The following is a 26,267-nucleotide window of genomic DNA, read 5'->3' as shown; positions in this document are numbered from 1 at the left end:
ATGGCATTTATAACGCGCCTATACACAAGTGTTTCAAGGCGCGAAAACATACATACAACCTCCGCAGGTCAAAGCACCTGGCCATATGGATTCGTAAAAACATTAAATTTGAAATTATTGTTCCTGCCGCTAAAAATAAGATGACCAATTTTTTCCTGGGTAAATCAGCTAACAGGGATCCCTGGCTGAGCATATACATGCTTTTTTAGCCTGTTTAGGCTCCAAGACACTAATGTCGGACAAAATGCAGTGTTAAACTCACCGATAACGGGCAAACTTGACGAGAGAGGGAAGTTACTTGGTAATTTACCCAGAGCTAATTTATAAGCAAGTAAGCAGAGGTCGGTAAGTGTGCGCATGCCAAAGGACTCACAGAGACGGCTCCATCACGGTCCAGAGCAGGAACTACTGACCTCTTGGCGCGCTCCGCCTCCCATTTATTTACTCGTCCACGTGAAAAGGGTCACATGGATATCACATCCCTCTTCAACTTTGGATAAACAAACCAAATATTTGAACAACATACAATTAACACACGTCGCCCGTGGGGGCTGTGGAGATGAAGTTGTCTCAGACAGTCTAGTGGGTCTTATTTAGTTGTTCAGCCTCCTCTGCGCATGTAGATGCCGTTCAGTACGTATCCTTGCAGTCTGGTGGACGGCACTAATCACTTCCGGAGTGAGTAGTGTTCTCCTCGGCCTCTGTGGGGATTTGGGGGTGTGGCGGTGTTCCTCTCTTCTTCTTGTTGGTCTTGACCCTTCCGTCTCGAGTTATCACCTGGCCTTTCCTTTAAGCTGGGGCTGTCTTCCTTTGAGGCCTCAGCTCTTGTGGGGCTGGCTTCTGTGTTCCCTTCTTCCAACAAAGCTGGCAGGACTTTTTGGAAGTGTGAGACATTTCTGGTCACTGTCTCTTGTCCTTGGATGGCCCAGGCAAGGCCATGTTCTCGGTGGGATATTGTCCACGGTGCTGACTCGTAGGGTAGGGACATCTTTCCCTTGTGGGTCCTGTTTTTCACCAATACTGTGTCTCCTATCTGGAGCTCACTGGGTGCGGCTCTCCTGACTTCGTCTTCTTTGGCATAATGTTTGCGTCTTCTGTTTTCTAACTCTTCCAGGTCTACCTGTGGAGGCTTCCAGGAGTGGTGTTGGGGCAAACTTCCTCGGATGGGTACTCCAAACATCATGGCTGCTGGGCTGACACGGGTGGTTGAATGAGGAGTCAGCCGGTAGGCTCAGAGAAATCTGTAAAGCTCTGGGAGCCATTGCCAGCTTTTGTCTTTGGCAATTCTTACAGTTTTTTTGATTGATGCTATGAATCTTTCGGCGTCCCCGTTGGCTTGCGGCCAGTACGGGGTGATGTGGTGATGACGTATTCCTAGACTGTCTATGAAAGTTCTGAACCCTTTACTTGTCAAGGGCGGCCCATTATCGCTTCAGATCGATGATGGTAGGCCATGTGTCACGAACATCTTTTCCAGGGCCGTGGCCACGGATGTGACATCTGTGGAGGCGACAGGTTCAACTTCGAGGTACCGGGTGTGTTCATCGATTGCCACAAGTGAGTACATTTCGTTCACAATCATGCAGAAGTCGATGCTGATGGCGTCCCACCTACGGTCGCTCCGGATGGGCACTCCATGGGTTCCGGGGCCCTGGTCAGCGTGTGGACAAACAAGCTGTGCATGCCTCTACAAGTGCTATTACTTTGCATTGCATGTGTGGAAGCCATACGTGGGACTTGAGGAATGCTTGCTTTTTCACTATCCCCTGGTGCCCCTCATGCGTTAGTCTGAGGGTTCTCTCATGGAGGGAGGCGGAAGTACGATTCGATGTCCTTTCAGGATTAGGACGTCTAGTGAGATGGATACCTCATGGCGTATCCCAAAGAGAGCTCGTATGAGCTCTTGTGCCGGGGCTGTTTTCCGTGTAACCGCTGTCAGGAAAGTTTTCCATTCACCTGACAGGATCGCTGCCTTCGTAAGTTGTAGACACGGATCCTTTTCAACTTGGATTTCTTCGACTTTCATGGTTCTGGGCTTGGCGCATGTGATGATCTGGCACACGTGTTCTTCTGTCCCTTTTGCGGCTTCGTGTTCAGTGGTGGTGGCCAGGCGAGCGTGTCATGATAGGCAGTCTGCCGGACTGTCAGCACCTGCTCGGCACTGGAAGTCCAGGTCAAATTGTTGTAGTTGCAGTAGCCAGTGCTCGATCCTGGTGGAGGGGTGTGGTGTAGATCCTCCGAAGATAGGGATGAGTGACTTGTGGTCTGTCATCACCTTCACTGGGTGCCCCAGTACGTACACGTGGAAGTGTTTGCACCCCCAGATGATCGCCAGCGCCTCTTTTTCAATGTGGGCATCATTTTTCTCTGTTAGTGTGAGCGCCCTGCTCGCAAAAGCAAAGATGAAGACCGTTCCCTCTTTGTCTTTCTGAGTTAACACTGCTCCTAGTCCCACTGGACTAGCGTCGACCAATAGTTCTGTTGTGCAGGATATGTCAAAAAAGGCCATGGTGGCATCACCGGAGGGCGAGTCCTTGATCTTTGTGAATGCTTGTTCTTGTTCACTGCCCCATACCCAGGGGGCCTTGGCTTTAGTAAGTTCGCACAGGGGGGCAGCAGAGGTGGCTAGGTCCGGGATGAAGTGGCCGCAGTAAGTGGCCATGCCTAGAAAGCTACGGACTTCCATCGCTGTGGTTGGAGCTTGCGCATTCTTGATGTCGCTGACTTTACTTGGGTCAGGTGACACTCTATGCTCATTGAACATGTAGCCAAAAAAGCTCAGCGATCGTTGACCAAATTTGCACTTCTCCTCGTGGAGCATGAGCCCTGAGTCCTCTGGTCATTGAAGGGTGGCTGCAAGTCATTTGGTGTGTTCAGCTTGTGTTCTGCCTTAGACTAGGATATCGTCGCTGACGTTCGTCACACCTGGTAGGTCTTGTAGGACTTTCCGTATCTCATGTTGGAAAACCTCCACCGCTGATGAGATGCAGAAGTTGAGGCTGTGGTATCGCCGGAGACCCAGATGTGAGGAAAACGTGGTAATGTACCGTGAGTCTTTTGCCAGGTGGATCTGGTGGTAGCCCAATCGAAGATCGAGCTTGCTGAAGATGGTTTCCCCAGTTAGATCAACAATCAGTTCATCTATGGTTGGCGTGATGGGTCTTTCTCGCCCTATTGTGGCGTTGGGAGTCGCATGTTGCTACATATGTGGACGGCATTAGGTTGTTTCGGCTTGGCAGTGACCACCATTGGTGAGACCCACGGGGTGGGCCCTGAGGTTTTCTCAATGATTCTCAGGTCCTCTAGTTTCTTGAGCTCTGCCTCTTCTGCTTTCTCTCATGTGGAATGGTACTTTCCTCTGGCGCACCGCCGGTGGCTCGATGGTGGGGTCAATATGAAGCATTACTGTCCTGCCTTTGAGACAGCCAATTCCTGTGAAGAGGTTCTTGTGCTTTGCCGACAGGTGTTCTATGTCTTCTGATTGTACTGTGAGGTTGAACTGGATGACCTCCAGGTGTTCCACCATCACACAGCTGAGCAGTGTCTCTATGCCAGCCTCAACTACATGTATGAGTGTTCTGCAGCTGATCCCCCGGTGGGAGAGGGTTGTCTTGAAATAGCCAGCCACGGGGAGGGCTTTTTGTAGCCATAGGATTAGAGCAGGACGGAATGGCGTCGAAGCATGGGTTTTGGGTCCAGTTTGTTGAATTTGGATGATGGCATGACGTTTACGGTGGCCCCTGAGTCAATCATCATCGTTAGTGGGACTTCCCCTAATAGTAAGGTGCATCGTGTGGCTCAGAGATTGTTCCCTGCTGAACTGCTCCTCTTTGCTGCTGAAACTGTCGGTGTTGTCACCGTCAATGGCTCAGGCCCACCCACCTCTGCCGTTGCGTTGTCTGCCTGGCGATTCTCTGTGTTGGCTATCGCGTCGCTTAGGGCGGCCTGACAGCTTGCGGGATCCCACCTCGCTTTTGTGGTGAAAGGAGGATCTTCGCTGTGACAACTGTAGGTTGTCTGGAGCTCAGGCCTACCGATGCATAGTGGTTAGGTTTTCCACATTTGTTGCATGTGGTGCCATATGCTGGGAAAGGGTTGTTCCTGCCGTGCTGTCCTCCACACCAAATGCAGTCTTTTGGCCTGGCGAAGGGTTGGCTTTGTCGGGGTCTCTGTTGCTTTAGGGCCTTGATTGTCACTGTGGCGTTCCTTGTCAGCTCTGCATCCAGTGTTAGGCGACTTATGATTTTCTCCATCTCGGTTGCGTGTTCGTCCGTCAGTTCTCGTAGTCGCCCCATGGACAGGATGGTGTCCAGTGGAATGTCTGTTTCTGCAAGAATGGTACGTCTGACTTTTTCAGATGACAAACTGTGTATGACTTGCTGTCTTACTGAGAATTCTTCGTTTAGGAAATCGCAGGCTAGTGCCATTTCTCTCAGGCAGCTGTGGAAGTCGTCTATGCTCTCCTGCGGGCATTGCCTTGCTAATTTTGAATCTCTCAAAGTCGGCACTGACCTTGGGTTTGAATTTCTTTGTGAGTACACCTTTTGCTGTCTCATAGTCATCCGACGTGCCCTGGTTCGGCAGGGCTTTGAATATGCGGAGTACCATTGTGCCCAGGTTGAGCATGAGGAATGCTCTCTTCATGTCTTCACTGTTGATTTTCCGTGTGAGGAGGCAGAGCTCAAATTGTTGCATCCACAGCTCCCATCGAAGGCCGGTGCGTGGTCCAAAAGGTTGGAAGAGCTGCATAAATGTTCTTTGCATTGTATCTAGCCATGTGCTGGTGTCAGGATTGCAGCCTTGTGGCCGTTGCGGGGTTGCAATGTCGTCCGTCATGTGGTGGTGGTCTCAGGTCAGTGGTTGCTATGCCTCTCACGTGGGCTGGCATGTGGCGGTGTCTCCGTTGAAGTGTCAGGGCCATGCTGTGGCTTGGTGAACTGTGGGCTCTTCTCTTGGATGTGGCCCTCCTGCTCTTGAGGCTGAGGATGGTGCGTGCTGGCCTTGCCGTGCTGGGCATGTTGATGTTGGCTGTGGTGGTGGCAGGGGCATATGTGGCACTCCGTTTCCCTTTTTTTTCTCTTTGGAAAGTCTTTTATGTGGCCTGCTGGGCTGGCGTGTGCAGGACGTGTTGCTTTATGCCACTGTGCTTCTCCTTCCATTGAGTGGTGTGTTGGAGGGGCGCCTGTCAGTCTATCCGCATGGGGCTGCCATGTGCACGTGTGGGGTCTGTGTGCCGTGCTGGCTGCTGTTTTCCACTTACTGTAAAGTCTGCCAGCAGGCAGACTTGGGCTTGCAGTTGCCTGTTGCGGCTCTCCTATGGCAGCCGCTCGCTGTGGTATTATGCATAAAAATGTCTTCTTCCCCTTCTGCAGCTCTCCCATGCTCCCGTGTTGCAGGCGCGAGTAGCTCAGCGGGCCTCCGAGTAGCCTGGGGGTGCGGGAGAGGGGCTGTCCACACTGTGTTGGTGTGGGGACGGGGACGTGCTGTGCGAGCCTTCCGTATCCCACCTTGTCACCAATGTGAGGAGTGCTCCGATGGGCTGGACCACGCAGAAGGCCGCAGGCGCTGCGCGCAGGGCAAAGGACACACAGAGACAGCTCTGTCACAGTCCGGAGCGCGAACTGCCCTCTTGGAGCGCTCCGCCTCCCATTTATTTACTTGTCCACATGACACGGGTCACGTGGACATCACACTATGTACACGGTTATTCCTCCACATAATTCCACAATCATTGAACCTGAACCTATTAGTGATAATAATGACTTAGAGACAGTTATATCACCTAAACACTGTGAACCTGGCAGGGAACACAAATGGAGTAAAAAGAGTTTGGCAAAGAATGTGATGTTATCAAAAATAGTACCCGATTGTCCTCACCCGTGGCCTCTATTTTAGTGGACTGCCCTGATGCTCATAATTCTTTGTCTTCTACATTAAAACTGCAGGCCCCCGACTTCTTCCTAATATCTTTGGTAAATCACTGTGAAAGGATTCACAACGAAAAGAGGTTCCATACTGGCTACCCAAACACGACCCTGAAACACTTGGTAATAAAACCAGTACTTTCCAATGTGGCTTGTATCAACAAGAACATATCGGGTGTGAAAAATCCAAATCTGTCCTTTGAAGAGTGATGCATAAAAAATAAATCCACCTCCCGAAAGTGGTAACTCAAGGGACATGCCAGTTTGAAAAAATCAGGAAAACTGGTGAAACAAGCTTAAACCCTCAAATGAAATTGGAAGGCTACCTCGTGATGTACATATTTCCAACAGAAAAGACGCATCTAATGTGGGGCAACGAAATAGAAGCATTACAAAAGATTCACAAAAAAGAAGGAAGAAACAAGCAAGCACCAAAACCCAAAACACAACAGGCAAACAATATGAGCTAGGTACAAAAAAACTAAGACTCAGGCTAAACAGATGATTAATTCCTGCATAGACAACGTGAGCTTGTAAATGGAACAAGATGGACAATACAATATCACTGAAAAAACATCTAAAAATAAAATAGAATAACAAAAATGAGAAACAAAAAGGGAAGAAGTTGTTTGCATTGCCCAGAGTGATTAAAGGGCTGTTATCTAACACAGAGAGCCCCAAATCACAAGAAGTGGGAGGGACATCAACCTTAGTTAGCTGTAAACAAGAGCAACGGTTGAACCAACCGGACATTCGTGGGTTTTTTGCTAGGCTGACCACAGCTGCTCCGGTCCCTGCAAACCTCTCAGTTGATAATAGAATCAACAATTCAGCTATTCTTGTTGGCCTTAGTTTGCTGTTTGAAGAAACGGCAGAGGAACTGAAACATAATTTGCATATGGTCCAGTTCATTCAGAGGAGCCCATCTAAACAACTGGCGATCTCAAATCTCACCCCAATAAGGATGACCACGATGAATAACTTACAACCCAGAAATACGAGACAGCCCCTGGTCTGGGAGCATCATCTTCATGGTCCCTGTGAATAGGTATTGTTGGGGCTCAGTAGCCATGGGTTTGGCAATGGCAACTTTCCATATTTCACCATTTAGTTCCTTAAAGTATCCCAGCAGCCATATCCTTCGGCCACACCCATTACACCCACCCCACTGTAACTTTAAAATTCCACTTTTTTGTATTAATCGCATTTATGTAAACCTCTTGTTTAAAAAACATGTTTTCCCATAACTGTGGTTATCATAGCAATGTACTACAAATAATCCCAGTTATCCTTAAATACCTGCAAACAAACACTGTTATCTGTAAAAAGCATGCAAAATCTCAAACTCTTCCCTACTCTCCCAGGCACTCACCAAGCCCCCCCCCCCTCCTCCTCCCATGCTCCCCCCACACCCTGTAAAGACCTTTTTCCCTCCTTAGCCTTCTCCCATTGCCCCCAACACTCAATGTTACGGGTGACACACTTTCATTCCCGATCCTGCGTTCAACTGTATAACCCTGGTTATGCGAAAATGTTCAAGCTCTGAACTTGGTCCTCAGCTCCACTACAACTCCCCAATTTCTCATAGTGTCCTCTTTCCCCCACCAATCTCTAGCCTGATGACATTTCATCCTTTTCCCCCCTCCAAATGGTACTTTTGTTTTACTTTGCGTTTTTGTCTAACTCTGGTTATATCTGTTATAACTGTGATTATCTCGCTCTTTGAACAACCAAAAAATGGCTGATTTTTCATTTCTGAGAAGCCTCTCTTACTGCAAAGCACAATGGGAGATAAGGCTATAATTTTTTGAGACAAGAGAGGAATGGGTCACCGCCTTCTCCAAGTATTTTATCAACTACTGGATGGAATAAGCCCAGATCCCTTCTGTAAATCGAGTCAACGCTTTGTGCCCAAGTTGTTTCGTACCTGGTTCAATTCCATCCAGCAATTTTTGCTGTGTGCTCTGCAGAAATGTGGCCTTTCTCTTTAGTACTAGCCTTTTCAATATTTAACAAATTGTTACCAAAATGTCAAGTCTTTGGGGTGAGAGGTCTGTGACAAACCTTTTGTTTGCATAATATCAGCCAAATCCATAATGCAAGTCAAAAATGATTATCAATTACATTTTTGGATTTCATATGGAACTTGATTCTCTACTTAACTGTAGTGCGACGACCGTCGCACTATTGTAAAGGTGAGTCGTGAGTTCCAGAGGAAATTGAAAAAATGTATTTCTAATAACTTTTGAACCATGTGACAGATTTAACTGACATTTTTCAGGCAATGGGCCTCATCACAGCCTTGGCAGTATCCCGGCGGTAAATGTGTCAGGGTACTGCGAACGCAAATAGCGTTACCACAACTCGGTCCGCTATTAGCGCCGGATCCCGAGTTGTGATAAGGCTGTTACTCCCCATTTGTCTTAGAGTCCAAAGGACTCTATGGGGCAGTAACAGTGCTATTACCACTGGCGGTATTAGCGCCGCAAATGGGTGGAAAGATGGGTGAATTGTAAATCTCCCACTTTCTGCCCAAACTTGGATTGGGGAGAGTGGTAATGCGGCAGTAAGAGCCCAACCCGTGATGAGGCCCAACATTTCTAGTCTCGGGGCAGGGGGCTGTGGGGTCCATGGGGGTGGGCCAGTGAGACCCCTTTTGTTTGGAAAATACCAGCCAAATCCATCAATCAAGTCAAAAGTTATTAGCAATTCAATTTTTGTGTTTCCTATGAAACTTAACACTCAACATGTCTATAGTGCAACGACCATCAACCTATAATCTAAACTATAGCTAAGATGAGTCGTGAGTACCATAGGAAATCGAAAAAATGTATTGTTAATAACTTTTGAAACTGAAACGTGCAATGGATTTAGCTGAAAATGTGCAGACAATTGTGTACGTCCCGCGTAACCCCTCAGGCCCCGCACAAGACTTGAAAGTTTGGGAAAGATCAGTTAAAAAATAAACAAATCATTAAGAATACAAAAAAGCACTTTCGGCCTACTCCCCATACATTTTTCCATAGACAAAAAAGTTACTGCACAGCAAAAACCGCTGGAAAGATTTGGGCCGGATTTCAAACAACTTTGGCACGAAGTGTTGACACGCAATCCATTTTTGGTTTGGCGTTATTCTGTTCAGTAGTTTTTTAAATATTTGACTGAGAAGGGAGTGCCCCCTTCTCACAAGAAAATAGTGATATCCCCCTAATGCATTGCGGAAGCAAGACTTTTTAGAAATGAAAAAGCTGCCATATTTTTCTTTTCTGATGCGAAGGATAGCCACAGACATAGCTGCGAGTATCAGAAAAAGAAAAGCAGAATGATGCCATTTGGCGTTGAACAAAACGATGCTATAATAAAACCCTTGAAATTCAAGGAAAGAACTTTAGTTAAAGTGAAGTTAAGGGGACTAAACTTAACGCAACAAAAACCTTGAAGTTCAGCGTATTGGGAAACTCAGGACTGGCTTAACTGGCCGCATTCCAGTTGCAAAGCCCAAGAGCATATTTATTATAAGAGAAGGAATTTACAATGCCATACAAAATGGCATTATGGGGGGATCAACAGGAACGTGGTGATTTAAGCCGGTTTCTGAATTTCAAGGGTTTTGTTGCGTTAAGTTTAGTCACCTTAACTGCACTTAAGTCTGCATCAGATATTTTGAAAAGATAAACGATTATTTTTAGGTACAGCATCAATTCAGAGGTTATGGACAAGTTAACATCAATTAGTGCCCCTTCTCCATGCCTTTCGAGATTGGGGGGTGGCTAGTTAAAAAGTTCTGGCTAGATATCCCTGGGTAAAATACCTCTTTATGGTCTCACATCATGATCAGTTTTTGAAGGTTGTGTTGTCAGTTTATTCCATGCCATCCATTGGTTTAGACTGAACAAGCAGTGGGAAAACCTTCCTCCAAAAAATGTTACAACTGACCTGAGCTTGAATGGCAGTTGTATGTGGTTGGCATAATTATGAATATTTAAGACATCCGAGTAAATCAGTTTAAAGAGCAAAATCACGTACAGATGGAAATAAAGTGGAGATAAGGCAGAGTGTTATGACCCCTCACAGACAACCAGAGGAAAGTAAAAATGAAAAAAAGAAAAGGGAGATTGCTTGTTCATGTCCTGAGAAAAAAACATGGAATTTATTGCAAGCCACTCTGTTGCATGCCACCCTTCTCTATATTTTGAAGGGGGATGCAGAAGCGAACAGTCTTAAAAGCTGCCATCCTTAATTCATTCCAAGGTATGAATCTGGCATATCATTTATTTTGATAAACTGCTGAAGTTGCTCAATCACAATGTGTTCCATACATTGAGCTGTATGTGGACGATTTCATACTGGTCTTTATTTTGACTTATCAACAGGGTCGATTTGTGTATTATTATCCAGCAGTATAAATAGAGAGGTTTTAAATTAGCATCTGACTGAGCCTAAGGTCAGCCAATAGTTGTAATTTCACATTGTTTGCTATCAGTGGCATCAATTCTAAGGATCTAAGAAGAGCTTCTGGACATATATATCTTGAAAGGATCTGGAACATTTCCTTTTGCTGACCACAGTAGTGAATAGGTCTTCTGCAGCAGGGCTTAAGCAGCTGCTATCCAGTAAAGGACTAACAGATAATGGTATCATTGTAGGACGTAAAGCTATATGACTATGTTTTCCTTTCTTTTATATCGTACTGAAATTAAATGGCTATTTTCTTGAAAACAAAACTGAGGAGATAGTCACACAGTGGTTACAGTAGGATAGAGCTGGACTGGGGAGTACCAGGGATGTCATCTGGGGGTTGCCAGGGGTCGCAGCTGCAACCCCTGGGGGCCACAGTTGCAACCTCTGGGGACTCCCTTGTGACCCCAACCTTTTCATTTTTTTAAACCCAGAAGCCCCTGATGTAGCAGGGGGCCCTGCCACACTAGGGCTGGTAGGTCCCCAGCCCAGTCCTTACTCATCAGGGTGAAGGCTGAGTCGGGGAGGCACTCAGTAGGGGTTGGGGCTGACAGTGCATGACATGTAGCACATGTCACATGCCACGTTCAGCTCCAACCCCTTCTCCCTCAGCTTCCTTGCAGCTCACATACAGGAACCAGGAAGCTCTCACAGCTTCCTGGTTCCTGTTTGTGAGCAGCACGCAGCACAGAGGAGCCGAGGGTGGCCTGGAAGGACGGACCGAAGCTGCAAGTAAAAGGTAAGAAGGTTTTTTAAAAAAAGAAGTGTATTTTGCATGTGTGACGTGCGTGTCCGATGTATGTATGTGAATGGTGGGCGAATGAGAAGTGATGTGATGTGTGTTTTTGAATGTTCTGGGTGGGTGGGTCTCTGTGAGCCTGTATAGAGAATGCACTGAGTGGATGTAATAGAAGGTGTGAGTGACTGTTGGGTGAATGTGATGTGATGTGTGTTCTTGAATGTTCTGGGTAGGTGGGTGTGTGCATGTGTAGAGAATGCAATCAGTGTATGTAAGAGAAGGTGTGAGTGACTGGTGGGTGAATGAATTATGTGATGTGTGTTTTTGAATGTTCTGGGTGTGTGGGTGTGAGCCTGTGTAGAGAATGCAATGAGTGGATATAAGAGAAGCTAGGAGTGACTTGTGGGTGATTGAGAAGTTATGTGATGTGTGTTTTTGAATCTTCTGGGGGGGTGGGTGGGTGTGTACATGAATAGAGAATGCAATGAGTGTATATAAGAGAAAGTGCGCGTGACTGGTGGGTGAATGATAATGCATTGGGAAATGTCCTGTACACTTTTGGTGACTTGCATCTATTGTACCTTTTTCCTGATTTACCCTACACCCTACAGAACCGATTGTTGGCCTTTTACCCAAATTATTGGCCTTATACCCACATTTTCACAGAACGTGTGCTGTGTAATGCACCATTTTAATCCATTATTCAAAACGTTTTCTCAGGGGAGGGAGAAGAATCCGTCTGATCTCCCTAAACCCATTTTTCGTTAGTACGGGCTCCCTCGCTATGCTCAGTCGCAATCACATACTTGTGGCAAATATTTACGCCCTCCAAATAAGACCAGGCACCCTCCCCGTCTTTCTATGTTACGTTAAACATTTAAGCTTTGATTTAAAAACCTATTTACTTCTTTCACTTGCAGTAGTGCATGCCCCTGCAGCGGTATAATATAATCACCATGGACATTGCGCACACGTGGTGGTCCAGTCCGGCCGGGGGGTGGCGTGCCCTGTGCTTTGTTAAAGAGCTTGGGAGGGGGGCACAGCATGGCTAGCAGTGGAGTTGCCAAGTTTTGTGTTGAGCCACTGGGCACCACTGGGTCTGACAAAGGGGTAGTGTGCAGTGCGCACCTTTAAGCCTACCAGTGAGTCACCGGCTGAGAAGCAACTAGTGGGTGTTCTCAATTTAAAATAACTGTGTGGTGCCATGGATTTATGTGTGCAGCAATGATATGACATTAAATGTTTTTTTTTTCTTTTTAAAGTTCTAGGCACCCAATTTTACGCTTAGATAATAAAAACTATCGGGGGGTCTTGGGTATATTGAAAGAACCTTTCCAAGGTATTATACTCCAGCGAAGATAACATTATCAGTTGCACTCCGTTGTGTGCATGCAGACCAGTCTAATAGGTTTCTTCTATCGTAGTGGTAGCTGAATCACATGTACATTTATGACCAGGGAATTCTGTTGATACTACAGACCTTGCTCATGCAGCATTTTTCTCCTTGGTAAACAGCATTGCACGCCTCCCCAGGTAAGTGCATTTTTGGCTTGTTTAACAAAGCAACGCCACAGATAACGCGTAATCCTGTGTCCATTGATCTATAGAAGATTCATAGACTAGCTGTCATCTGCGTTAGAGATTTCGGTTGCCCTGTTACAAATACTGGATGATGTATGTTTTACATATAGACTCCATGTCGAACTGGAAAATGACATTCCCCAAATATGTGATTGTGGACAAACCAAGCCTCACTCTGTGCCTTGGTTCTTTCTTTTTTTTTTTTTGTACATTTTATTTGGCTTACAAACAAGAGAAGAAACAATATACAATATCCACTTTAACAATCATTGAACTATAACATTATACATTTTTACCACCCCTCCCGCCTGTGTCTTGGTTCTTATGTCTAGCTGAAAGGAGAGCGCATGGAACCCTGGGTGCTAGACGCATCTGAAAAATCTGAAGGTCGTTTGCCATCACTTCCTGTGATGTCACTTGGGGGCGGGGTCAAATTTCATCACTTCCTGTGATGTCATTGGGGGTGTCAAGGGTCGTGTGATGTCACTTAAGCTTCCCCTGGCATTTTGGTGAATTAAGGTGCCTGGGGAGCATGCGGTTTTCAAAATGCATTAGAACTCATTAGAAGCTGAAAGACTTCTGTGGGGTTTTTGAAGTTGAAATTATGTCATTATTTAATTACATTTCAAAAGAGCTGCGAACATTTGTACTGCACAACTTCTCAATTCACAGAAGACTTACTTGTTTCAGCTGGTCTTTAAGTTTCTTCCATTGGTGTTTTACTGATTTAACTTGATTGATTTGCTGCTGCCAGGTTGTCCAAAGGTCTGTCAACTCGTTTTTCTCGTTTTTGACCTTATCAATAGTATGTTTGATGAGTTGCAGTTGTTCGTCTTTTAAGACCGTTTTATTGTTCACCTGCTTAAAAGTTAATCAGTATTAAAATATCACACGTCTTCACATTTCTACAAACAATGAAGCACAACATGTTTAAGATATCCCAAAAAGTATCCCTGGTGATAGATCCTGAAAGAAAAGTTTGAAAATAAACCAAAAAGAAACCGGACAATAGCACAAGCAAAAACACCATGGCCTTGATTCACTGAGCGTTTTCCAATGGGATTGCGCCTTTGTACAAGGCTTCTGTGAATCAGGCTCTAAGTCTATGTCATAGTGTATCCATGTGTGCACTCCCATCGCAATTTTAATTTGCAGAATGTGCAGACACGAGGTTAGTGCATGCACCTTATGAAAGGGAAATGTCCTTATTTGCACGCTAGTGCTGACTTAAAATTAAAGGCATACCCTTTGTGCATGGTAAATGGGCCTATGAGAGAGGTGCCAGATGTCTGTGGTTTCCCATCATTTCAGGGGCTGTTTGAGATGAAACACAGAGGTTCTTAGAAGAGGCCAAGCTACACTTAGCAAGTGTTTCTCCTTACCCTTTATGACATCTAGAGACAAGAGGCTTTCGGTGTGTCAATGTGAGCTCTTGACCATCAGAACACATATGTATTTCAGTATTTCATAGTGTTTTCCAATTGACTAATTATGTCCTTGTATTAGACCTCCATGTTTTCCGAATACTGATCCCATGGAGGCTTAGCCGTAGAGATTTGGTTGCCTGGCCCTTCTGTCAAAGTTGTTTCCGGTTAGTAATCACAGGCACAGCTGCAACGCTTTCTTAAGAGAAAATATATAGTGGTGCCGACGCAAAAAAGAAAAAAAAAGAAAATATATAGCAAGACCGCCTTATTTTCAAAAAAGGCAAGGGGTCCCCTCTATCTCCGGTCATCTTTAATGTTTAATCTGTACCTCCTTTCTCCAAAAATCTCGAGCCCTAGTTTAATCTTATGCTGGTGGCACCTAGATATATTCAAGCTACAGAAGCCAATGGTGACGCCAAAGAATTAAGTCACTAGTGAAGGACAATATCATGAAACAGAATGGCTCTTTTAAAACAAAAAAACGTTGACTTTAAAAAAGCCAAACGTATAGATTTTCATCTGCCAGATTTATTTGACAAACCCCTCCAACTGGCCAACAAAAGTAAATAATCTAGGGGTGTACTTCTATTGTGTTATACGATGAGCTCTGCAATGCGGTAGTATACAGTTGACTCTTCCAAATGCATTAACTGCGATACAAGCATGTCTGCCCTACTTGATCATTGGCAGATAGGGCCGTAGTAGATGCTAGATCACCTCAGGCCAGCATCCTCCGCACAAAGGACTGAAGAATGACTGGTGTGCGGCCTTAAAGACAGAAATCATGGCTCAGGTTCCCCAAAATAGTTCTATTGGGTAAATTGAGTAAGAGATCGAATTTGCGTCGGAATTGCCTATCTTGCAAAGCAATGCAAACGTGGGTTTGCCATATATGTTCCCTCCCCAAAAGCAAGGGAATGTGTTCCTACATACTTTGGTTATCAGCAACTTCGAGCATCATACTCTCCCTCCATCTAATCTATCTTAGTGCCATCACACACGCACTCACACAATAAAAGGGAGTTTCACAAAGGAATGTGCTGCAATGTCGAATAGAGACATCAGTGACGTTTTCTGGATGGTTTGCAGTTTGTTAGAAAGCATGCAGTTGGGCACACATATTTGCAATTATGGCTCTGACAAATTGAGGAGTGTGCAATAGGAAAAGATTGACTAAGAGGACAGCAAGACTCCATAATTCCTAGATATAGGCAAATTAGTTTCAGGGAAACTGAATCCATCCACATTTTGAGGTTCCATGTAATAATGTCCCTGCAAAAATGTCTCCTGACAAAAAAGTCACTTTTTTCTGCGGAGACATTATTACATTGAACATGCTGGGGACACTGCCGCAAACCCCTGATTTTGAATTTTTTTTACAAAGGGAGCAGGGGATATATCCCTGCAACCCGTCTCCATACGTAATGTTGCCAATGGCTTTTCCCGGGGACATTATGTATGGGGACATTATTACCCGATACCCATTTTGAGTGGTTCAATGTCGATCAAGTGTTCCTACTTTTTGTTAAACCATCCGAAAAACTGAGGTTCATCCATCACAGGGTCCTAGGACAGAGGACAGAGTCCCATCCTGTGAAAGGCCCTATAACATGTCCAACTGTCCTCCTGGGGGTGGCAGAACACCACAGGGAAACTGGTGTGGTAAACGGTTCTTTTTAAATGTCCTTGTTCACTTGCACTGGAAACAGAAACAGAGTTATACCACTTCCAGGGCAAATACATTAGAAACAGAAACAATATATTTTTTACTTCAAGCTGAAACAGGATGCTGTACTGGAAAAAAAATAACAATGTCCAGCACACATAGGCTAACTAGCACGACAAATAGAAAACATGTATTTCTAATTTTCTATTTTCATCGCAAATGGACCCCGTGCTGAAAATGGAAAAAAAAATGTTGGCAGGCGCAGCAAACCAATATTAGAAAATTAATACATTGGCATCTGAGTCAGGGTATCTTTGAACTTTTGCATTTTGGCTCGCATCTGCAGCTATGTGTGTAGATCTGGCCATTTCTAATATTGTTTGTTGCTTTCACAAGAGAGACCAGCAGTAACGATAGGGGAAAAGCATACTCTGCTATGGGTAAGGTGTCAGACAAATGCGATTATACAGCCTTTTTTCTAATGTGTTTATAAATTATTTAAATCAGGGGTATTTACAAACATTTCTGGGGGTGTCAACATTTTTTGTTGGTTGGTGGGCCAACGACCTCACTGGCTGTTGCCCATTAACCCACCCAAGAAAAAGAAACCTTCAGTTTGAATGACTCTGATTTCCCGATAATTGTCGGGGCCACTTATATCTCTGTCTTGGGACAGCCGAAGACTTGTTCTATATCTCTGTCTTGGGACAGCCGAAGACTTGTTCTATATCTCTGTCTTGGGACAGCTGAAGACTTGTTCTATATCTCTGTCTTGGGACAGCCGAAGACTTGTTCTATATCTCTGTCTTGGGACAGCTGAAGACTTGTTCTATATCTCTGTCTTGGGACAGCCGAAGACTTGTTCTATATCTCTGTCTTGGGACAGCCGAAGACTTGTTCTATACCTCTGTCTTGGGACAGCCGAAGACTTGTTCTATATCTCTGTCTTGGGACAGCCGGAGACTTGTTCTATATCTCTGTCTTGGGACAGCCGGAGACTTGTTCTCGTATGCTGACGAGGAGAGGGCCTTTTCTCACCCCAATCCTCTTAAAGCCCATCCTGCTTGCTCTGACAAGGTTCTACTCTTATGAAAGCTGAAAGAGGCTCCAGAGCAGTCAATGGCAGATTTAACTTGGGTACGGGCAGCAACTACTGTTTTGACAACAGAAAGTCCCAAAGCATAATCGATATGGGGTAATCCCCGATAAGGTAAAAAAGGTGTGCATTCAGAGCGATGACATTCTTGGGAGATCTGAAAGTGAACATAACCCACTATTGCTCGTTGGATTATGACAAGGAATAGCCTTTTACTCACCACTCCAATTTTAAGGGGGGTCAAGAGGAGGGTTCATAATATTCTGAGTAACACAGTTATTAACACCACTAGGATAGAGCTAATTATACGTCTGGATCCTCTTGCAGACCATACTGGCATTATTCATGCTTTTGTGAAGTTCACTGAGATCTGCAAGAATATCTTTAGAACTAAATTGCCAGTTAGTAGCAGGAATGCTCGAAGGACTAGCTCTTGGCTGTCATCCAATTGTAAGGCCAAAAAGAGAGCCCTTCCTTTTGGCTTTAAAACTCCCCATTGAAGATAATGCAGAGAGTAAAAGGCAGAATTGACAGCACACAGGGGAGAGCTTGCTAATAAGAACTGGGAAGCTCTGTGTGAAGCCACTGGGAAGACTAATGCAAAATCTTTTTGGAATATTGTGGCTAGGAATTCAAAAAGGCTGGACATGGCGTGCTTTGAGACCCTTGAAGTTCATAATACAGAGGAGAAGAGGGTCAGCCATTTTCAAGAGTTATATAATCCAAAAGGTACTATTGTATGCCAGAGTAGTGGGCTAGAGTATAAACTCTATCAGAATGAGCGAATTGGAAAAGCCAAAATCTATCAAAATCATCCAGGGATAGATGGGGTCTCAAACGACATGTTCTGCACACTTAAAGAAGTATGGTGCCTTTTCCTGGCCCAGGTCTCTAATACAATCATTTTAGCAAATTCAATTCTGGATAGCTGGAAAGTTGGGATCATAATACCCATCGATAAAGAGGGCAGCAAGTATCCACCCTCTTCTTATCGTCCAGTCAGTCTACTTGACAGGACCTCTCACATGTTTTCTGGTATAATTTTGTAGAGGAATGAGTGACAGAAAACAGTTTTTCGTTGGATACACAATTATCCTTCTCGGGCAAGCAGCAGTATGGTACACAGGGCCTTAATTTATATCTCACCCTGGCCAAATACATTTTGGTCTTGGGCTATCCTGTCTACGTGACCTTCATGGATTTGAGCTCGGCATTTGACTTTGTGTACAGAAGACTTCTTTTGCAAACTCTCGGTGCCGTGAGGGTCTCAATAACCTTAATTCGCATGATGGGTCCTAGACTAGGACTCGAGGGACTGTGTTCATTTTAGTATGGGGAGAGTTGAGCAGACAAGTCATGGTCGCTAAGGGAGTTCGACAAGGCTGTGTGATAGCGCCTCTTCTTTTGAATCTTTATGCACATTTTCTAGCTACGTGCCTGGAGGCTACAGAGACAAGTGTGTCCCACTGTGATGACAGGAGACTGCCATTTCTCAAGATTGCTGATTACGCAGTTCTCTTGGCAAGAACTCCAAGCTCACTCTGGATATTGGGAGAGGGGTGCTCTACTTATATTAGATCTAGGGGTTTACAGGTAAACTAGCCCAAATGCTTTGTTGTGTGTGTTTCCCAGACTGATATAAGATTCCCACCAATTGTTTTGGCAGCACAACGGCTTGCCCATTGTTTTTGTTTTGATTGTTTGGGGATTAGATTGTTTTTTGAAAAAAAAAAATCTTTTTTAAACAGGGCCATGAGAAAGGATTGAATGACAACCTCGAGTGCCAGAATGTATCAGCTGTTAGATGAAGGTTCCCACAGGTAGTATACAATCATCTGATGCTCATACCAGAGAGATGGGGGGGACTTCCACACCCCAACACATGTATTTTCTTCCCTTCAAAATTATTTTCACATAATGAATGCCAGAAGAGCATCTGTACAGAGGAGCGGGAATTTCACTGACGGGCCCATAGATCAGTGCGCACCCTCTACTACTTGTAAGACAGGATAGCTGCAGCATGTGAGGACTGGGGGTGCAGGATTCACTTACTCAAACATGACTCAATAAGGAGGACTCAGTAGTTTGGCAAAGGGAAGTCTGTTAAATGACAAGTACATCAAACAGAGAAACAAATGGAGATCAGCAGCATTGCGATAACCTGTCTCGCTCCGACTTCCTCGAACTTCAGTTGAACAACAATTCTTATAGGCGATATTCATCATCATTGACGTCCAACTCTACAAAAACTTGACATGCAATGTAATTGGTTAGGAAAGGTAACTTAAGTATAGGTGCTATATCTGTATATGATATTAGAGCATGCGTATTGGTGAATTCTTATTGGGTGGGTGTCTATGCCCATCCCACTACATCACACGTGATTGACGTCACTACAAGTACGACGTCCTATTGGTTCTATTATCTATAGGACTCCAGATAACTTGGTCCATTGTGATTGGGTAGGTTACACCCCTAGACATAAATCCCCATTTTAATTAGCAGCATGCAGCATGGACACCCAGATGTCTGGTGTCCCAAGTTTCACCCTGCCTCCCTTCCATCAATCAGTATTTTAGGGCTATGTGTCAATTAGTTGGCTGGGTATGGCCTCGAAACTGTAGCCTCTTATCAGGAAAAGTTATTGTCAAGAAGACCGGTGGGGGGTCTGTACTTCCGCTCTCTATATGGTAGAGGAGAGGCACAGAGGACCCCAGCCAAGATTCTCTATTATGGTAGCTATGGACGAGCAATCAAGGCCTAGCTTCTCAGGAGGTGATGCAGGCTGGTTCTTAAGTACAGTGTATCCCCAAGCCCCCACAAAGGAATGTCCACACACTGTATTACTGAAAACACAGTCTTTATATAATTAATATTCAAGGGTCATGTACACTTATCACAACAACGCACTTTGTGCTCAGGAAAATCAATAATGGTAAATATCTACAATTCTAAAGTGGTACCACTAATATTAGACCTCATTAAAGTGCATTCATAATACTGTAAAAATGGCACGCAGATCAATAAGAAGGAAACCAGCAATAGAGAGAGGAGAGATAACAGATGGTTGAAACAATAGGCAGAAGACTGGCCCTCGCTACTGGACACAGTTCTGTGTGGAGATCCCCCCACCTGGGCAACCTGTAAAATAAAGAGATATAACACAAGCCCAGTCCATATATTGTTCAATAGTCTTATTCTCTCCTACAATGTTTTTACCCCCCCAATGTACCTGGTGGAGTCGAGTTCTTCGAAGAGGCGTCGACAGATCCTTCTTGAGCGACCCCCTTTCAAGCGGGAGTCACAGATCGTCGAGAGGCGTCGAGAACGTCGAAGACCTCGGGGTTCGGCGACGGGGAATCGACGGCCCTTCTTGAATGCCTTCCCTTTCAAGCGGGAGGCACGGGGCGTCGAACGTCCGTCGACAAACGAGGTAGAACGATGTCGAAGAGGCGGCAGCTTCGTCCGAGCGGTGCTCGTCGGCGTCGGGGCGTCGGCGTCCTGCAAGGCGGAGGTGTGCGGGGCACCTCGATGACAATAGTTCTGGACCGCAAAGATTGTAGGGACGGAAGCCCAGCAAGGGCGTCGGGTCGTCCGAGTCTTTGAGGTCGTTGGGTGGCGGGAAACCCACCGGCAGGTTTCTCCTTAGCGCGTTGGTCGTCCTCGACTTTCTCCGGCAGGATAAGCGGTCGACGATGCGGTCGAGGGAGTCCTTCGATTGAATGTTCTTAGGCAAAGGAGCGGACGGCTCCGGTCGTCGGCGGCACGGCGTCAAGTGGTTCCCACGGCTGGGCAACACAACTTCGACGGGCCTCCAGCGGTTACACAAACCTGCGAACCCTGGTCGACGGCAATGGACTTCGACGGCGTCGATGTCCGGGTGCTTCACTTCGATCTCCTCGGCGGTCCCCTTCTCCGGTCGGCAGCCTTTCGATGGTCTGGCGTCCAGGGAGCTTCGGCGAAAGTTCAGCGGTGCTCGATGGTCCCTCGGAGCACGGGAAGAGGGCGCCTTACCAGGTCCTCTCTCGGGTCAGTCCTCGACGAATTCGGCAACCTTCAGATCTGTCGAAGCAAATGCAGCAGCAAGTGTTCTTCTTCCAGCTGGACGTCGAGGATCAGCAGTTCCAGTTACTCTTAGAGTGGAGACTCAGCTCCAGAACGCTTCTGAACAATTTCCAGTGGTGAGAGGTCCCCAGATATACTATTCTGTCTCTCATCCACACTGCTGGCACACACACAGCAGCCAATCACACAGAAGGGCATTCATGCAGTCAGTCAGCCAATCAGGCACACAGTGCATTCAGGCCACACTCCTCCCTTTCAGACACTCACAACAAGGAATGTGGATTGGGACAAGTACCCAGCCATTCAACACTACACACTGCATTCAGGCCAGTTTCGGGCAGGGCTGTCTCAGTCTTTGTCTCACATGCCAGAAACCAGACAACCACAACAAGGAGTGTATATTGGTCACCCACTCCATTCACCCAGGTCCCACCCACAGGAGGTACCCACAACATACAGTGAATGGGAAGGCTCCAGTCAGTCTAGCTGGGCCTTCACAACAACACCATATATGGAACTTCCACCCAACAGCCAGTCAGGGGGAAGGGACAGAGTCAGGGCTTCCCAGGACTTTGGGAAAACAAGGTAAGAGGCAATAGAAAGCAAGAGGCCACAGGGGCCATCTTGTTTCCTATCAGGAATCAACTGATTCCAATGGCAGGGCCTGGGTATCCCAAAATGGAGGACACCCAGAGCACCTGTCAAATTCAGCATGGAGCTGCCACCAGCCCATACCCTGCTCTGTGGGCTACCCACAGGTGCCCAAAAACATACACTAGGGGCACAGGGTTGTACCCCCACCCATGGGTGCCATAAGGGTATCCCATGGGTCTGTTCCCCAAACCAAAAGAGAGCTGCACTGCCAGGAGTCCCACATGGACTCCTGGGCAGAAAACACGACAGAACACACGATAAAAAACAGTAAAGGACAAGGATTCAGAGGCCCTGTCCCTCTGATGCATTTCCAGCATCACAGTCGCCCCCCCCAGACTGAGGTGGAGGGTGCCTAATCTCCCACGGGATAGACACCCTCATCCAGACGGTCAACATACCTTCTGGAAAGGCCATCTGCATTATCGTGACTCTTCCCTGGTCTGTGCTCTATGGTGAAGTCTAGCCCTTGCAGGCTAATGGACCACCTGAGCAATTTCGGATTCTCACCCTTCATCTGCATAAGCCACTTCAGGGGCTTATGATCTGTTTGGACCTTGAAGGTGGACCCCGTAAGGTAGGGCCTAAAACGCCTAAGGCTCCAAACTATGCTAAAACACTCCTTTTCAACAGTAGCCCACCTAAGTTCTCTACCCTTGAGTTGTCTACTGATGAATATGATAGGATGTTCTCTCCCTTTGTCATCTAACTGGGACAAGACAGCTCCAATTCCGGTGTCGCAGGCATCCGTCTGGACGATAAAGGGTCGGCTGTAGTCAGGCGCACACAACACAGGTGCCCTACACAGACTTTCTTTCAAGCCATCAAAGGCCCTCTGACAGTCTTCGGTCCAATTAACCTTCCTAGGCTGTTTGGGCGAAGTTAGCGCTGTCAGGGGTGCAGCTATGGTTCCATAGTCTGCCATGAAATTGCGATAGTACCCAGTGAGGCCCAAAAAGGCTCTCACCTGGGTTTGAGTAGTGGGAGTCTCCCAGTTCTGTACATCCTGTACTTTACTGGAGAGAGGTTGGATTTGACCCCCTCCTACCTCATGACCAAGCTAGGTAACTTTCCCCTGAGCTATCTGGCACTTGGTGGCCTTGATAGTGAGGTTAGCCCTTTTCAAGGCCTGCAACACCTTATCCAGATGTGTCAAATGCTCTTCCCAGGTGGAACTGTAGACGGCAATGTCGTCTAAGTAAGCCACACAAAAGGCTTCCAGCCCACTGAGCGCATGGTTGACCAATCTCTGGAAAGTGGCAGGGGCATTCTTCAACCCAAAAGGCATGACCCTAAACTGGTAGAGTCCCTCAGGTGTTGAGAAAGCCGTCTTTTCCTTGGCATGGTCCGTCAGAGCTATTTGCCAATAGCCTGAGGTAAGGTCAAAGGTGCTCACAAACTTGGCAGCACCTATGGTGTCCACGAGCTCATCAGCCCTGGGCAATGGGTGCGCGTCAGTTTTGGTGACGGCATTGACTCCTCGGTAGTCCACACAGAACCTCCAATCTTTGGTACCCGCCTGGGAACTTGCCTTGGGGACAAGGACCACTGGACTGGACCAGGGACTGGTTGAGGGTTCAATAACACCCAGATCCAACATCTTGGCGACCTCAGCCTGGATGTGGTTCTTGACGGTATCTGACATACGGTAGCACCTGCTTTTGACAGGCACACTGTCACCAGTGTCAATTTCGTGCTTACACCACGGTGTAAGGCCCGGTGTCAGTGAAAACAGAGAGGCATACTGCTGGAGCAAAGCCCTGCAGGCCCTCTGCTGCTCTGTTGTCAAATCTGGAGAGAGATGTACTCCCTCCACTGAGCCATCCTGAGGGTTGCTATGCAGCAAATCAGGAAGGGGCTCACTCTCATCCTCTTCTTGCCCTGAAGCTAGCAAGAGACATGAGACCTCTGCTCGCCTGTGGAAAGGCTTGAGCCTGTTGACATGGAATACCTGGGGGGCTACCCCAGAGGCTCCCATGTCAACCAGATAATTGACTTCGCCCATCTTGGAGATGATCCTGAAGGGTCCAGTCCACTTGTCTGCCAAAGCTCTAGGCTTGGTAGGCTCCATCACAAGGATTTCCTGTCCCGGAGTCCAATCCACTTGCGAAGCTTTAAGGTCATGCCAGTACTTATTCAATTCCTGGCTGGCCTTGAGATTTGCTGTTGCCTGACCCATCATTTGTGTCATCCTCCGCCTGAGGCCTAACACATAGTCCCCCACTTGCTTGGCGGGACCGGGAGGGGTGGCTTCCAAGCCTTCTCGGATCAAGGCGAGGGGCCCCCTCACGGGATGTCCAAAGAGTAACTCAAAGGGGCTGAAACCAACACCCTCTTGAGGTACCTCTCTGTAAGCAAACAGCAGGCATGGCAGGAGGAGATCCCATTTCCTCCTTAGGGGTTCTTCCAAAGCCCCTAGCATGCCCTTGAGAGTTTTATTAAATCTCTCAACCAGACCATTGGTCTGGGGGTGGTAAGAGGTGGAGAACTTGTAGGTTACCCCGCACTCTTTCCACATGGTTTTCATGTAACTAGACATGAAGTTGGATCCTCGGTCAGAGACAACCTCCTTGGGGAATCCAACACGGGTGAAAATGCCCAGGAGAGCCCTGGCAACCACCTTGGCAGTAACAGTCCGAAGGGGTATTGCCTCAGGGTACCTGGTGGCATGATCTACCAAGACCAGGATGAACCGATGTCCACCTGAAGTGGGAGGGTCAAGGGGACCGACGATGTCGATGCCCACCCTCTCAAATGGTGTGCCAACCACTGGTAATGGCTGCAGTGGGGCAATGACCCTGCCTCCAGTCTTGCCAGACAACTGACAAGTGGGGCAGGTCCTGCAGTGGGACTCCACCTCTACTCCCATCCGTGGCCAGTAGAAATGGGCAGAGAGCCTCTGCTTAGTCTTCTTGGTCCCAAGATGACCAGCCAAGGGCACCTCATGCGCCAACTGCAGAAGGAAGGGCCTGTAAACCTGGGGTACCACCAACCTCTTGCGGGCACCAGGTTCAGGCTTAGTGGGCTCACTAACAAGGAGCTCACCCTCCCAATAAATCTTGAAGGTCCTAGGCACTTCACCTTGTGCCTGGGACAGGGCCTGTTTCCTCAGACCCTCGAGAGAGTGGCACTCTCTCTGTCCCTTACAGAAGTCTGCCCGGGAGGGTCCCCCTTCAGCTAACAAGCATTGAAGGTCGGGATGATCCTCCGGGTTGAGAACCTCTCCCACAGGAGAGTCTTCTGCCTCTTCTCCCAAAGGAGTTGAGTTTGGGTTTTCCACTGGACCCAGCCCGTCCGGAGCATGGATCCCAATGGGTGCAGCAGGAAGAGAAGGTGCTCCCTCCACAGAGGTGGCCTTCTTGGTCTTCCGCCTTCTTGCCTTAGGCCTCGCCTTTGGCTCGGGTATCTGACCCACAGCCAGACCCGGTGTCACCTGTGACCTAGTGACCGCAGCCGCAGTCATGGGAAGACCATCCGAGATCAACCCCAACTCTACTAGATCATTTCCTAACAGAATGTTAGCAGGGACATTGTCCTGAACCAGGACAGGAAGCTTTGCTGTCTTGTCTCCAATCATGAGTGTGACTAAGGCTACAGGCGATAATTTGGGAGGCCCACCAGCTAACCTGGTGGTTCTCAGAGGAGCACCTACATAGTCCTCTGGCTTGAGCAGGGTCCTGTCCACCACTGTCATGCTTGCCCCAGTGTCTCTCAAGCCAGTAGAAGGCTGGCCATTCAAGAGGACACTTCTCAAAAACCTACGGGTGTTCTGTGGGATAGTCGCCAGTACTTCCGCGTACTGGTCCCAGGCCCCAAGGGACACTAGGGAAATCTCTACCGGAGCACCAAATGTGATCCCGGTAGAGGAGGGGAGGACAGTGGCCTCCACCTCAGACACGGGGTAAGGGTAGGTCAGGCTGACAGCCTGTACTCCAAGTGCCTTACCTTTACACCTGGAGTCACCCCTTTTGTGGTCCAGAGCCCCACAATCCCAACAAGTGCCAGGAGTGCGGGGTACGGTACTGGAACCACTGGGAGCCTGCTTTGCAGCAGGTGGACCACTACTCTTATTCCCACCCACAGATGACTTATCCCCACTAGATTTTTGGGTCTTAGGAGAGGAAGGTTTTGGTTTACCCGACTGTGATTGCTTGGGGGATTCCTCAGCTTTCTGAGAGGCCCCCTTCTCTTTGTCCTTGTCCTTCCCACTGGAGTCCTTAGGGGACACCCGGTGAGAGACCCACTTGTCAGCCAACCTAGCCAGCTTAAAGGGGTCCAAAATGTTCTGGTCAGCGACATACTGACGCAGCTCTGGTGAACAGGCTTCAGAAAAATGCTCAAAAAACAAGAGGTGGGACAATTCAACAAAAGTTTTCACCTGGTATCCATCAATCCACCCCATCATGTTCATGTGCGCAGCACTCACCCAGTCAACCCAAGACACATTCTCTCTTTTCTTAAAATCCCTGAACCTTCTAAGGTATTGGGTAGGTGTTTTGCCAAACTTGGCAATTAAAGCAGACTTCATACACTCATACTGACCCCTTTATTCCACACTCAGCTTCAGAATACAGTCATATCCAGTTTGAGGCACTCTGCTTAACAAACACTTAGCCCAATCTCTTTTATCCACATCATGAATTGCACAAGCCATTTCAAA

General features: G+C 47.0%; 1 protein-coding gene across 1 annotated transcript in view; it reads right to left on the bottom strand.

The window, feature by feature from the left end:
- CCDC141 (coiled-coil domain containing 141) overlaps window positions 1–26,267 on the bottom strand; it is a 676,030-nt gene that overhangs the window by 238,546 nt on the left and 411,217 nt on the right. Inside the window, exon 13 of the mRNA XM_069616100.1 lies at window positions 13,384–13,563. Coding sequence (XP_069472201.1) covers window positions 13,384–13,563 — 180 coding nt within the window. The remainder of the gene's footprint in view (window positions 1–13,383; window positions 13,564–26,267) is intronic.

The sequence above is a fragment of the Ambystoma mexicanum genome, chromosome 9, assembly GCF_040938575.1.
Source record: "Ambystoma mexicanum isolate Mex_15411 chromosome 9, UKY_AmexF1_1, whole genome shotgun sequence".
Taxonomy (NCBI): Eukaryota; Metazoa; Chordata; class Amphibia; order Caudata; family Ambystomatidae; genus Ambystoma; species Ambystoma mexicanum.
The sequence above is the reverse complement of the archived record's forward strand: the minus strand, read 5'-3'. Positions and strand labels throughout refer to the sequence as shown.